General features: G+C 39.3%; 1 protein-coding gene across 1 annotated transcript; it reads left to right on the plus strand.

The window, feature by feature from the left end:
* The first annotated feature begins 722 nt into the window (after positions 1–722).
* wars2 (tryptophanyl tRNA synthetase 2, mitochondrial) lies at positions 723–12,831 on the plus strand. Its single transcript, XM_079463669.1, has 6 exons — positions 723–844; positions 7,491–7,748; positions 9,722–9,802; positions 10,410–10,492; positions 10,585–10,703; positions 11,800–12,831. The coding sequence occupies exons 1-6, from the start codon at positions 725–727 to the stop codon at positions 12,246–12,248; spliced, it is 1,110 nt and encodes a 369-aa protein (XP_079319795.1). The 5' UTR covers positions 723–724; the 3' UTR covers positions 12,249–12,831.
* Positions 12,832–14,679: the final 1,848 nt, after the last annotated feature.

Below are 14,679 nucleotides of genomic sequence, written 5' to 3' on the forward strand. Positions count from 1 at the left end.
CAGTGCCGCGGGAGATGCTCCTGAATATAGAATATGTGTACGAATACAACCAGATGCAAAGGTGAGATGAATTAGCAACAGATGTGGATGAGGGAGATTCAGAACTATATACTCTGCAAAACAGAGAACTGTTTGTGCCTCTTTGTAAACATCTGTTGGACAAACCAATGGTGTTGATATTCAGTTGATATAGAGCTGGACTTTGATACTGGCTGTGTCTTAAAACCTGAGTTATCTGTCTGGTGTCACAGGTCATTTCTCCGTTAGCTGATCGTGCCAAAATGATGCCCATAATCTTGTCTTGGCAAGCGCCTCTCTTTACACAGACTTTAACCATTTGCCAAGGACAGCAACAAGTATGCAAAATGCAATTTTAATGCAGTTCTTCAAAAAACATGAGGAGGCAGCTGATATTAGTACTGTGTATCTTTTGAGTCAGTAAATTTAACTTATTTACAATAACAATAAAAAATCCTAGTAACTTGTATAACTCATTATAAAGGATCAGTGGTACAAGTATATAGTCAAATATTACAGTTTAATATAGCTTACTGTAGGCTGGTCGACTGTCAGCAGCAAGCAAACATTATACTGTCTTTAAAAAAACGTTTTAGAACGATCTTCATGAAAAAACGGGTTTTACTTAAGCAGCTAAGCACTCTCTGGTCATATGTTTTAGAAACGCCTTTTTGGCCATATGTGCCTCATTGGGCACCGTACGAGAATGAATGGATTCAAGATGGCGCTTTCCATTCGGTTTAACGTGAAATTTGCCTTTCGCTATATTACAAAGAATCATTGCCCAAGAAGATTGTTTAAAGCCCAGCAAAGCACGGCAACGACGGTAAGATGCTCTTGTTTTTTTCCACTGTTTAGTTATTTCCCAATTTGACAGCTTTACAGGGAATCTGCACGTTATTTCCCCTTCAGTTTTTACCTTCTAATAAACTGAAAGAAAGTATCGCAATAGTCAGTCTGGGAAGTTTAAAGTTCATCGCCTGTTTTAATGTGATGTTTAGGCAGTTAGCACTGAGACATTTTAGTCGTGATTCCATAGTTGCCGCGTTTAATAGTCTATAAAAGTTAGATTTTATGCTCTGTATAGAATATTATAAAAAAAATGTTGCAAGTTGGCAGAAGAGCATTTTATGCATTAGTATTTTTTCGTGTTTATGAAGTTCTTTATGCTTTAACGTGCATTTATGTGCTCTGCTTTTTTGCTGAATATTTACATTTAGGCATGTGGCAAATAACATCATTGTGAAGGTGCGGTTGAGATAGCAGGAGCAGACCTTTGGCACTTATTTTGATTAGTTAATTGGTGCATTAAGTCTCAGAAGATTGGTGGAAAATAATGAAATTCAGTTTGTTCCTATATTTGTCCAAATAAAAATAGTTTGGAAAGTGAAGAGTTTTATTCAGATATGTCACACAACTGTGATTTGTTATGACCTAATGTCTTTGCTTTAAAGTTTTCCTTACTTGCATACTGACATAATTGTGTGAATATCAGATTTGATATTCGAATTTTAAAGTTGCGAAGTGTACTTGTTTATAGCCTCAATGCTTGTTTCCTTAGACACTGATAGAATCCTAAAACATTTGCATGTCTCACAATTAGAATCCAAACAAAAACTAAAATGTCAGGAATTGAGACAAGCTTCGCAGGCTTTTTTTACATTGTTAAATGACAATTCTGTCATTTATTCACCCCACTTTGCAAAGCTATATAAGTTCCTTTTTATTGTGAAACGCAATAAAGTAGAAATTGGAAATAAATCCATACCGTTAAGGGCAATGGTGACCATCAGTGATTAACATTCTAGATCATGCATGTAAGAAATAAATTCTGTTTGGAGGAACATGAGATTTGTAGCTTTTACTGTGCTCCTGCTTAATTTTATTCGCTTCACTTCAGTGCAACAATAATTCTCATGTATTTTAAACGTTTGCAGCAGCATGAGGTTTATAAAATGGTCGGATATTAATTTTTAATTGTACTATCGCTTTAAGAGTCTGTAAATTAACAATTCAATTCCTATGGTGTATCTAACTGGACCCAAATACGGTGAATTATTAAGCCTTTTACAGAGCACTTTGGAGCTTCGGTGCCTTCAGCCTTCAACATGGATTTGATTGACTTTGATGGCTTCTGCACACTTGCCGTGTAGGAATGTGCATCCACCGCTGGCAGTCAGTCTCTGTTTTGTTAGCTACAGACAGCGTGTCACTTGGGACGCTAAAGTGTGGAGCGCCGTGACTGTGGGAGTGAGTGAGGGGGTGGTTGTGGTGGGTTATAGAAAGACGTGAAAACCGTCCCAGCAGTCCTTTATTACCAGCAACAACATTTGAAATGAGGTGTTGGTTTTCATTTCTTTTAATTTTCTCCAAATGTTGGCGAGTGTGTGTTAACGTGGACGTTCACAATGCCCCGAGGTGTGATGTGCGTCAAAACACTGAGCGTACTCTTTGGCAAAGAAAGGTTATTAAAAGTCATTTAGTCGTGATATGACATGACCTGATCGGCACAGATCTTTCTGTCCAAGTGTAAGCGAGAGTGAAATGTAACCTAATGGAATCTATGCCTATAAATAAACACGGTTTATAAAAAATGTGTCAAAAACGTATCTTGCAAATTTAATTTAAGGAAAACTGTGAAATGAGCAAGTTTAGATGTCATTTTATTTTCTGTGTCAATACTGGGATTGGTCGCTTCTTACCTCCAAAGTCAGCAAGCTCACGAATTCAAATTAGATGTTAGCCTTTTATTCAGTGTTGAAAACTGTTGTGCTTATAAGGAACTGCTGAAAGACCCTGTTGTGTAAGTGTTTTATGCACTTAAAAATAATAAAGCTCAAGTAAATTCTAAGCTTTTGTTTCAATCAAATCCTGTAGCAACTCTGATTAGCCTTCCATACTTTGCAGTGGGCCTTTGCTCCAAGCTGTGTTATAAAACATGAAGTTCCCTATCCGGCCCTTAATCGCCTGTGGTCTTAATGGCTGATATCAGTCATCTCAACCTTGCGCGTCACAAAAGGGAAACGGCTCTTAATTCTCCTTCAGGTCGAAATGCTCAAACTCTCATGTCAGCTAAAACCATTAAACCGACTCCCGGAGTCTCTCTAGAGAGGAAACTGCAGGAAAGGAGGTGCACGTGAGGTTGGCCTGATTACATTTATTAATTACACGATTTGTTTTTACATGTCAGCAGAGCACTTTATTTCACACAACGCTGTGTATTTCAGTTTATCATTCTGAAGGATGAACGCAAATGTAGGCAGAATAATTCCTTCAGAACTCAAAATGTTTTATAATTTAGCGTGCTTTGGATTTCAATTCCTTGAGATATGCTGGACCTTTGCTCTTTATCACGTATGGGTGCAGAAAAACTGACGTACTAGTTAATTGAATTGCACTCACTATCTGGTATCAAGCATTTGGGCTGTGCTCCAAACCAACAGTCAGTGCTTATGTTGGAGGAAATTAAAGTGAGAAAGAAGCAGCGAGAGAGGAAAAAAATCTGGCTCTTGAGTTTGTGAGGGTTCCCATAATTACACATTGATAAATTTATGAGGTGCGTGCAGGTTATTTCTGCTTCGTTGTGAGTTTTATGTGTTTAATTTGTCATTAGTAGGCTAGCGCCTCTGCTTTTTTCCTGGCCAAAAAGGAAAAAACTGCAGAATTGGCTTTGTCCTTTATTTGCTGACTACAGTTTATATAAAGTGTCCAAATATTGTAATATAATCCATGCAAAACGTTTGTCATTCTCCGTGCCAGGCATTGGTTTATGGTTTGAGATTTCGACGGCCTTTTCCGTATAGTTCGCAAATAATTATATTTCATGTCAAACTAAGCGCAACTTGTCTTTTTAATATGTAATGTGATCAGCAGTGAGAAGATGGTAAGGCGGTTAAAGTGATTGCTCCTAAACGGTTCTGGGTTTGGGCTCTGGCTCGGAGCACCAGTCTGTAGTGGAGCGGCTGTCCTGTCCTGGTTATTTTTGGAGCGCGGTGCGGCCCTTTCTGCTGGGAGCGCTGTTTTTGAAGGGACTCCAGCCCCATTAATCAGGCCGGGGACCCCACGGTGCGAGAGGGCCCCAACCCTGGCTCTCCACACTGCATGTTTCTGTTCTTCTCCCCGCGCTCTCCGCACAGTGTGAAGCATAGAGGAACCTCATCAATCTCACCTGTCCGAAACGTCAACCGCAGATTTAATCAAACGCTCTGTCTCCTGCCCCCTCACCACCTCCTGTACACCCCCTGAAATACCTCATCTTTAACGCTGTCTCCTGCTCATTCTTTCACTTCGTTTTGGCTTTGTCGCTCACTCTTGCCCTAATGTGTTTTCCGCCCTAATCGGGTCTCTATCTTCACCCCTCTGTTTTAGTTTTGGTCGTTCTCACTTCGCTTCAAGCTGAGTGTGTTTCAGTGCAGCGAAAACACATACCGAATCAGTCTGTTAAAGCAGGGGAAGGTGCATTTTAATGGTTTTCCGTCCAATGCTCAAGCAAAGCAGGGTTTTGTTAGTGACCCAACTGAGAGCGTGAGAGGCCGAGTGACAGGATAAAGGCCCGTGTTTCTGCCGTTCAGCGTGATGTCTCTTTTAATAAGGAGAGTGGTGTGATGCTGATAGACACTGCAACAGTAGATTCTGTGTGTGTAAAGCTGCTTGGTGGGGGACAAATGGACTGGGACGGGAAGGTCAGAGGTGCCGTTCAGAAATGGCCTCTTTAATATCACCTCCTGTAGAGAGGGTCTCCATATTGACTGAGCTGCTGATGCTTTCCTGCAGAACCATAAAGGGTGCTGAAAGGCCTTGTTGGAATTGGCATGCAAAGATGGCCGTCTCTGCTGGAAAGCTGAAGTCAAGTTAGGCTCCCTCTGTTTCGTCAAGGTCGGGATGTCTCTTCGGGGTTGTAATCATTTCATTTAGCATGTCTGTTAGAGCCTTTTTTTGCATTTTATAAGGCTTATTTTGAGATTGGGTTGCTGTGAGCATAACAGGCCTAAATGAAATAAATTTATAAACACAAGAACAGTCAATTTTTTTAAATGGGTAGTTGATGCATAAAGTGTCTCTGAACTAAAAACACTCGGCAACTGGATATTTTGCTCTGTTATCTGATACTGTTTTTCCATCACCCGTACTCTTCACTTGGTGTATAGACAATAAAGTAGGTAATATACTGTATACACTATAAAATAAAAATATATGTAAATATAGGCTAACTATCAGTAAAATGTATATTTGGTAATTATATGATTATATGGTAATTAAAGTCATATCGATTAATCGCAATTTACTTGATTCCAAAATAAATGTTTGTATTTATGTATATTTGTGTGTGGCGTGTATATAAAAAACAGGCATGTATAGATTTAAGAAATCTATGTAATAAATATTTATATTTTTACATAATATAAATTATATTTAAATATAAGTTTATAGTTATGTAAATATTTGTTGTCCATGTACTGTGTGTGCTCATATTAACAAACGTACATATTAGCGCAAACATTTATTTTGGAATTGATTAATGGATTTGACAGCAGTAGTTTTTTCTTGGCCATTAATTGCTCAGAAAATTTTATTGTGACAAACCGTTTAGGAATCGTGCTGCAATAGCTCATTGCATTTTTAAGCGAATTATATTTAACTATATTTCTAGTGTATATTTCTAACTTATTACACATAATACACAACATGGGACACACACACAACTAAATATTTCTGGAATGTTTCTGAATTTAACACCAGGGATTGTAGGTCTATGTAACCTTGTCATCTGTTGTAACATACACACACATAGCTTAATGTATAGTCCATATGTTAGACGGATGAAGAATTATTTCACCACTTTACAGTGTTGTCACAGCAGTGTTTGGTTTGTCAGAGTAAAATGTGAACAGAGAAGTAACTTATGTCATGTGTCATCAAGAATGGCTGAAGAAAGAGTCTTGATGAAAATGGATAGTGTTTGTTACACCAGGTGAGACTGAAGGAGCTTGTTTCGCTCGCTTTTGACCTGACATATATCCTCAGGTCAGTAATAAGGAAATAAGGAAAATCTTATATAGAATGAATAAAGATTTTTAAGTGTACTATGTCATTCACATCTTTGCTTTAATTTGTCATCGTTACATCAGCCAGCCAACCCTAAAAACCTTGTCAGTAGATGGGAGGTGTGATAGGCTGATTATTCCTCCGGTAGTTTGCACTTGTGTTGTTTTTGCTCGTGGGCGATTGTCTCAAATGACACCATTACCATGTCTAGATGGTTAATGATCGGCCGGAGGGGAACAGCACGAGGTGAGAACACACATGAACCAGACCCAAATCACTTCTGACACCTCGGAGAGGCCCAGTGCATCCGGGCCACTGCAATTACTCACCCAGTAATGGCATAAATAGCCTGTTTCTTTCTATATAGACTGACAAGTCAATGACTCTGGATCAGTGATTGTATTCTCTTGGATGTAGGCTTCCCTCAAGCCAAACTGACCTCAGATCAGGCAATGATGTCATAATATGAATGGGCCCCAAAGTCAACCACCTCATGTATATGACGCAGGTGTTCACAGGTTGTGTCAAACGTAAACTTTGAGTTTTGAATGTTCTTGTGTTCTCATTTTCTTAGTTTATTATCAAATGCATTTTTGCTGTTCCAACTATGCATTTTTTTTATTTTTGTTTTATGTTGCAAATTTTGAATTTTTTGTCAGTGAAGTGACAACAGTTTCAACTGACGCATCAGTAGTTCACTTCCGGTGCGTGTTGGTTTATCGGTCTGGCTAGTGACTAATAATAAAACAATTTATATTTCAACCGATTTATATCAATATTTTATTGTATATTAATTTTAAGTAAACAATTTGTTGAATGGGTCTTGTAACTTTTAAGTTTAGCCAAGTAACTGTTCTTCTAATGTTAAACCCAAAATAATACTGGCTGGCTAGACATACTTTTAACTAGCTACCTAATGTATCTTACTTGTTATTTATTTTGCTTGTTATCAGAAATAATCTTCAGGGACTCGTGATGCATACCAGAAGTAAACATTACGCGTTTACAATGTTTGTGCTCCCTCCTCTATTGCTATTTTTGTAAGGAGCACCACTAATGCGAATGTTATCCCACGATTATGTGCCTCTTAAAAGCTCCAATTGGCTAGCTGCGAACTGTTGAGTGTTTTCATTGGCTGGATGGCAGTTCCGCTCTAGCACTCTCTCAGCCGGTAGGGTGCTCTGTTAGCGTTAGACATGCTTTGGATTTATCGCTTTGATAACATTAATAAAACTGTGTAAGGCGTCCACCTTCTTCCTCTCCTAGCTTTAACCAAGATAACCTCCACACACCAATCATCTCCTTATTTTACTTCCTTTGCACTTTAAGTCCACTTTTACGCACTTATACTTCGTTATATTGCAGTGTCTTTACTGTAATTTTCAACAGATTTCCAAACAAACTTTTTTCTCTCTTATTTCCTCTAGAGTGCCCATGAGGAGCGGGTCTTCTCTGGAATCCAGCCTACAGGTGTTCCTCACTTAGGGAACTATCTTGGAGCTCTAGAGAGCTGGGTGGCCCTTCAGGGAAAGTACAGTTCAGTCATGTACAGCATTGTAGATCTTCATTCCATCACCCAGCCTCAGGACCCGCAGTTTCTCCGGGAGAACATCCTGGACATGGTGTCCAGTTTGTTAGCTTGTGGCATCGACCCAACTCGCTCCATTCTCTTCCAGCAGTCTCAGGTGAGTCCCGCTTGGGTTTAAACCTAAAGGCCTCCGGCGTGCGATGAAGGTTCCCTTTCATGTAAACACCACATATTAACGCATTAAAGCATGGCTGCTGCTAGTATTATGTTTTTAAACTGTGCAGGTTGATTTTATTCAAACCTGCTGCCAAAACAAAAATGTCCCGGGCACCTTTTTGCAAGTTTAGTTTTGAGAATAATTGGCAGTCAGCTAAAACACATATCCCATTGCCAAATATTTATTTAATTGAGGCTCACCCTTAATGCTTATTTTACCCAACCGATTCCTATCTCTACTGTGGAAAAATTCACAGGATGGCGAAAACACAGATTCATTTTTACAGTTTACTTCAAAAGGACCACATAAAACTGAGAGAACAGGATAAGAATAGCTTTTACTGTATGCCGCAACTTGCTGACCCTCTGCTACGTTTCTATCAAACTGAGCAACATTTGAAGTGTTACTATAATAGGTGTGGACGTTTTCTTCCTCTCGGCCACCTGATATGCTTTCAACTGTGTGTTTGTGTATGTTGTGCAAGAGAGTGAAAGTATGTTGGATTTGTGGAGTCGACTGTTTGCTCGCTGTAACTTTGCTGCGAGCATGTGAAAGCTCACACACACACACACACACACACACACACACACGTGCGCACACTTCCCCAGATTTTATTCCATTTTAACTTTATGCCCCATATCTTGGCAGGACTTAGGACCTCCCATCGACCATACGACCTCAAGACTCTTACACATGTGAAAATAATACCGTGGCCCAAGGAAAACACTCAGCTTCATTGAAAAAATGGTGACAAGCTAAAATCGATTGGATCTTAGGTTTAGGGCTTCATGTTGTGTATTTGGTATGTGTTGCACTCAAAGCTCTTTCACTGTAATAATATTAAAAAAATCAAGAGCGATGTTTTACAGACTTGCATATTTGAACTTACCTTGTGTAAAACAAAGTTTCTTTAAACTATTATGTCTAAGGAGTAGTTATATTTAGCGCGTAACATTGCTTAAAGGAACAATTCACCCAAAAATATAAATGCTGTCATCATTTACTCACTTCTTGACCACCATTGACTAGAATTACAATGATAGTCAAAAGTCCCCCAGAACAGTTTTTTCTGGAAAACATTCTTTAAACCATATTCTTGTGTGCTTAACAGAACAAATAAATATATAAAGCAATTTTCCTGCTTTGGTGGTGAATAGTGGCCAAGAACTGTTTGGTTACAAGCATCCTTCCAAATATCTTTCTCTGTATTCATCAGAACAAAGACATTTATACAGAATTGGAATAACTGGAGGTTGAGTAAATAAGGACAGAATTTGGTTGAACTGAATCTCTTTTGGTCGTCCTTTCTGTGTCTCCGTAGATCACATTCATCTTTCTTGAGGTCAGAATTTTCATTTTTGGTTGAACTGAATCCCTTTATGTTGTCATTTCTGTGTCTCGGTAGATCACATTCATCTTTCTTGAGGTTGCTTCTCCAGCTATATCAGATTTAGCAGTCTGCAGTCCCCCATCATCTTCACATACGCTGTCTCTCCCTCTCGGGTCGATTATCTGGCTGTAATAAATATCACTCTCATCCCGTGCCATAAAATCTCGGGTTGACATCAGGCGCCTCAGAATCCTACTGTGAATCTGAGAGATGGCAGCTGTGTCACTGTATTAAACAGAAAGATTTGCGCTTATTTGTAAAACTTTGTTGGTAATCTGTAGATTCACATTTTATGAGTTCTTTATCATTGATGTGAAGAGACAAGCTTATTCTGTTCCACTGTGCACCTGTTGGGAGGTCATGAGGCTCTTGTTCTCCTCACTGCCACATGGGGGCACTATGGGGTTCCCTGTTTATATTAATCTACTTCATTTATTAATTGTTTTTTTTATAGTGCAATGCTCTTAATTGTTTGATTGGGTTTGCTGCTATGAAAATTTAATCTCACGTTTTACATGTGCAGGTCTCTCAACACGCCGAACTCTCCTGGATCCTGGGCTGCCTCACTAGCATGCCTCGATTGAGACACCTGCCTCAATGGAAGGTAAAAAACATGTTTGGTTTTATGGCATAGCTGGTAATTAAACCAGCTTATTGAAAAAAATAAGCACGCACAATTTTTGTTTCCTTGTGCTAAATAAAAAGAAACACGATATACCAGCGCCCTCTGGAAGATGGTATGATGCCAGCTTGAATATTCAGGCTTCCCTCCTCTGTTTGTTCTCAATGTGGCACGGCGACAGGCTTTTCCTGTGCCGGTCGTGGGGGTGGGTGGACCTGGCAGCCAGAGACAGGGCTCGATAATGACTGTGATTCACCCATAGAGGACAACCCTTTTATTGCTGCTGGCGGAGCGCTGGGCCAGAAGCCTCCTACCGCTGTAGGGAAAACACCTAGCTGTTTACTCAACAGCTGAGTGCACGTGAAACGTGGCGGAAAGAGGCCTTTGGATGCTGCCCGTGTGTGTTAATGTGGCAAAACTCCACCCTGAACAGCCCGAACTGGGACACGGAGACAGCGCTTGATGTTAGACACCATTGTAATAAAAACAAATAGAATGTCGCAGCCAAGAGTAATGAAAGGTGCTTAAGATTTATTTCAGACTTTCCCCTCAGTCCTTCCAGTAGTTCTGTTGTTTCTTCGACTCACAGATGAAGAGCAAGCAGAAGAATGAGGGCAGTGTGGGACTTTACACTTACCCCGTGTTACAAGCTGCAGACATACTTCTCTACAAGTAAGCCTGCCTACGGTCTTCATCTGTTAAGTTCTGACTGTGATCCAGGTTTTTGTTTAAGAGCGAGAGATGTTGTTGTTGTTGTTGTGCAGATCCACACATGTGCCAGTAGGGGAGGACCAGATCCAGCATTTGGAGCTCGCCCAGGACCTGGCCCGCATCTTCAACAATCAGTACGGAGAGTTCTTTCCCGAACCTTGTGCCCTGCTAAGTATGTTTTCATGTCATGACATTAACTTTTTTAACCCATTTCAATCAGTCCGTTCTCCTAATAAAGGTTCACCTGGGCATGAACCCTGAAAAATGGAAAACAGGACAGTTAAGACAAATTGCCTTGTGTCATTCAGAAAACACACACAAAACTAGTCAGCGCTACAGTATCAAGTGTCTCCTCAAGCTCCCCTCTTTCCTTTTTCGGTAGAGCGGTGTGTGTTATGAATATAGATGCAGACGTAGCTGTCGTACCCTCAAGCAATTAAGTCTTCCGCACACGTGGCTGGCATGTCGGAGCATCGTAGACAAGGTCGTTTTTGAGCTACGCTCTTTCATTTATTGCAATCATCACCTTCAGTCATGTGTGTGATGATAGTTTGATTAAAGGATCGGTCTCTTCCTCCTATATCTGGGTGATGGGGTGATAATAGATTTGGGAGGGTTTCCATATCGTAACATCACAAAGGCTTCTGTGTGTATGGCGAGAGGTTGTGGAGAGGTCTGGATCAGTTTCCGTCTCCCTGTATACATCTTTGACTGCTTTTATTTTGTCTATGCATGCTATACCAAGGCTGAAGGAGAAGCCAAACAGTATCTGTTGCCCTGAAATCAATTCCAAGTCATTACCAGTAGAGGCTATTTGTGACCAGCCAAAATAATTGTACAAATTTGTTGCTTTCCCGAGAGGCTTAAATTTGGACAATTTGTGTGAATAGATGCATATGAAATATAAAGAAGCACACAACTAGCATAATGTTAAAATTATAGAAAAGTCTTTCATCATTTACTCAATCCAAGGTGTCAATCCAAAACTGTACGACTTTCCTTCTGCAGAACCCAAAGGAAGATAATTTGAAGAATGTTGGTCCCCAAACAACATTGGCCCTCATTCAATTCCATTGTATGGATGCAAAACCACAAAGACATTTCTCAAAATATCTCCTTTTGTGTTATTGAAACATAGACAGGTTTTGAATGACACAGGGTGAATAAATGGCAATATTTTTGTGTGATCCATCCCTTTAAGTAATGTTGCAAAATCCTGCTTTAATGCTAATAAAAGATTTTAACTTTTCTTTTCTTTTACTTCTCAGGTTCCACTCGAAAGGTGAAATCTCTGAGAGATCCATCCTCCAAGATGTCAAAGTCAGATCCTCAAATGTTAGCTACAGTCTTTCTGACTGATACACCTGACGACATTGTCCTCAAGATTCGCAGGGCTGTGACAGACTCCAATTCTAAAGTGACTTATGAGCCTGAGAGCCGTCCGGGTGTATCAAATTTAGTCTCTGTGCACGTGGCCGTGTCTGGACAGAGCGTGGAGGAGGTGGTCAGGATGGCTGACGGTTTGGACACCGGACAGTACAAGAATGTGGTCGCTGAGGCTGTTGTAAAGAAGCTGGAACCTATTCGGCAAGAGATCCAGAGACTGAGGGCCGACAGGGGGTATCTTGAGAGTCTACTGGCTGAAGGAGCGGATAAAGCTTGCTGCCTTGCAGCTCCTGTGATGATGGAGGTCAGGAAACGGGTGGGATTCTGTTAAGCCAATGAATATTGTTGTTGAATATTCAAGAACGGCATTGCAGGCATGTAATATATGCTATGGAAAAGAACATTTAAAGATGAGAAACGTTTGTTGGGAACATTGCTTTATTGTCACCATTGATTTTCCAAGTGGTTTTAGTGCTTTTGTCTTATATTTTCTATTTATTAAATAATAAAGTACATTTTTATTTGTATATGAATAACATGCACATGCAGAATACTTCTGACTCTCAAGTGTGTCTCAGCGCACACATGCAATACATACTGAGCAGGAAAAATGCCGATCCAGGAGTGGTGGAAAACTCTTGCCAAAGCTTCTCAGGGCTATATGGCATCGCAGGCGCCTCATATGTGCAGTGGTGCATGGGTGGAATGATGGCATGCTGTGCTTAAGAAAAATGTTTGAATTTGATTCTTATACAAGATTTATTCTTAAACAAAAATACAGCATTTCACTGTATAAATGTCTTCTTAATGGTATTCATCTGCTTCAATAAAAAAAGGCATTAAGTCTGATGTCTATCTATGCATAAAATGTTTTTATCACAATTGAGGCCTTTTCTGAGTCGGTACTTTTTTTTAACAAACAAATGCGGAAACATGCACAAAAACATGCAAGAAAGTTCCTCAAAAAATACTTTTTCAGTGTGTAAGACATATGGGCTGCCATTCGCATTTACAACCAAAGTGTGATTTGTTACCTTATATGCCTGTTATTTTAAGAAAACTGAGTTATCCTTGTAATTTTAAATTGGAAAATATTTTAACTCCTAGGTTTTCCTACCCAAATTCACACAAAAATAACATTTCCTGGTTAGCAATGACCTACCCTGCCTACTTGGCCTAAATAAAGTCGTCATAAATCATTAAATAAGAAAACATTATTAACATTACCCAAGCTTTCTGATTCTTTGTGCTATTAAAGTTTCCATCTTCGTGTATTGCACAAACATTCATTTTTAAGAATATATGGGAGAATTAGATGGGAGTTTATGCGTTCGGGGCAGTTAATGATCAGTCCGACAAAATGATTCGTTTGTTTGGGCTGTTTTCTCCTCGTCTGTAATGTAGTCTGACGAAATGGCCAGGAGCAGACGCTAGTTATGTGGCTGTATTTCACGTTGTCCTATTTACTTTGAAGTGTATTCATTCTCGCCCTGACGAAATGCTCCATTTTTGGCTATAAGGAGGTTTGCGCCAATGTTTGTAAGGCTGGTATAGCATCCATATGCGAGATAAAATGTTAAACCAGTGCGCGTTTTGAATTATCATTAAACAGCATTGACAACGAGGAAAGCAAGAACAAATCGCGCTGTTAAGTTGGTTTTAATGGCCCGTGTGATGTATATGCCGATGTCTTTATTTCGTTGAGGGCAGGGGTCAGCCTTTCTTCTCCAACTGTGCGTTAACAGTCAAACATAAAGTGGATTCAAATGCGAAATGATCGAACCTGGGGACTCTGCTGTAAAACGTTATGATAATAATTTAAAATGTATTAAAAGGAAGGCTTATTTTAAGAAAAAGAGTGGAGATATTAAATTAGAATAGCCGGCGAAGATGTCCGCGGTTTATTGACATGCTGTTTTACAGGTCGAATCAAGAGAGCAATTACTCCTATAGACGGCGGGTATATCGTCTGGAAAGTTTTTCAGTTTATCGAAATCATTTACAGTTAGTCATTTAGCAGACCCTTTTATCCAAATCGACTTACACAGAGCTGCAGGGAGCAATAAGCGATAATATCGAAATAGTAGCCTGCTGTTTTACTTACGTTGGTATCCGAAACCACGCAACATGAAGTTAAATCTATTTAACCACACCTCATGATTAAATCTATGGATTCAGTTCATGCATGAGTGTGGAAATATCCATTTTAAAGAACATTATTAACACATCGTTTTAGAATTATGTACGGAAACAAGTCATTTCAATATGTTCATAATAAGAAAAGGTCAATTAATTGAAATGAAAGCAATACATTAAAAAGAAGGTTATTACCGAGATGCAATGTGATCATGTGCTCGTTTAATTTTTTTTATAAATTAAATAAATGATCAGTTGGTCAATTTCAAGTGGCTAACTGATTTGCTTATGTAGCCTATTTTAACAAAGCAGGCTTTGGTTATTCAAATATGAATACAATTTATGTGTATATAGTACACAGCTAACTGAACATTTACAATTGAAATAGGCTAAATAAAGTCAGGTTTCATATTTGAATATGGAGAGAAGTAGCAGGTATAAGCTTGGTGTGATATGCTTGGTGTAGAAAAACAAACTTTGAGATTCTTTATTTTGTAGGCTGTCCTAGTACCCTATTTTACTTCTTAAACCCTATTTGAAATATTTAGTGTTTTATGCACCGTTTGTCAGTTATTAATAATTCATACATTTTCTCTATTCAATACGCGGGAGTTGTTTTAGGGCAA

The sequence above is a fragment of the Barbatula barbatula genome (assembly GCF_947034865.1).
Source record: "Barbatula barbatula genome assembly, chromosome: 9".
In the NCBI taxonomy this organism is placed as follows: domain Eukaryota; kingdom Metazoa; phylum Chordata; class Actinopteri; order Cypriniformes; family Nemacheilidae; genus Barbatula; species Barbatula barbatula.

Bases quoted from the DNA above. Each gene is read 5' to 3' on its own strand.
- wars2 (XM_079463669.1), top strand. From the start codon at position 725: ATGAATGGATTCAAGATGGCGCTTTCCATTCGGTTTAACGTGAAATTT. The intron at 10,493-10,584 runs GTAAGCCTGCCT...GTTGTTGTGCAG, and splicing joins GCAGACATACTTCTCTACAA to ATCCACACATGTGCCAGTAG. The intron at 10,704-11,799 runs GTATGTTTTCAT...TTTACTTCTCAG, and splicing joins CGAACCTTGTGCCCTGCTAA to GTTCCACTCGAAAGGTGAAA.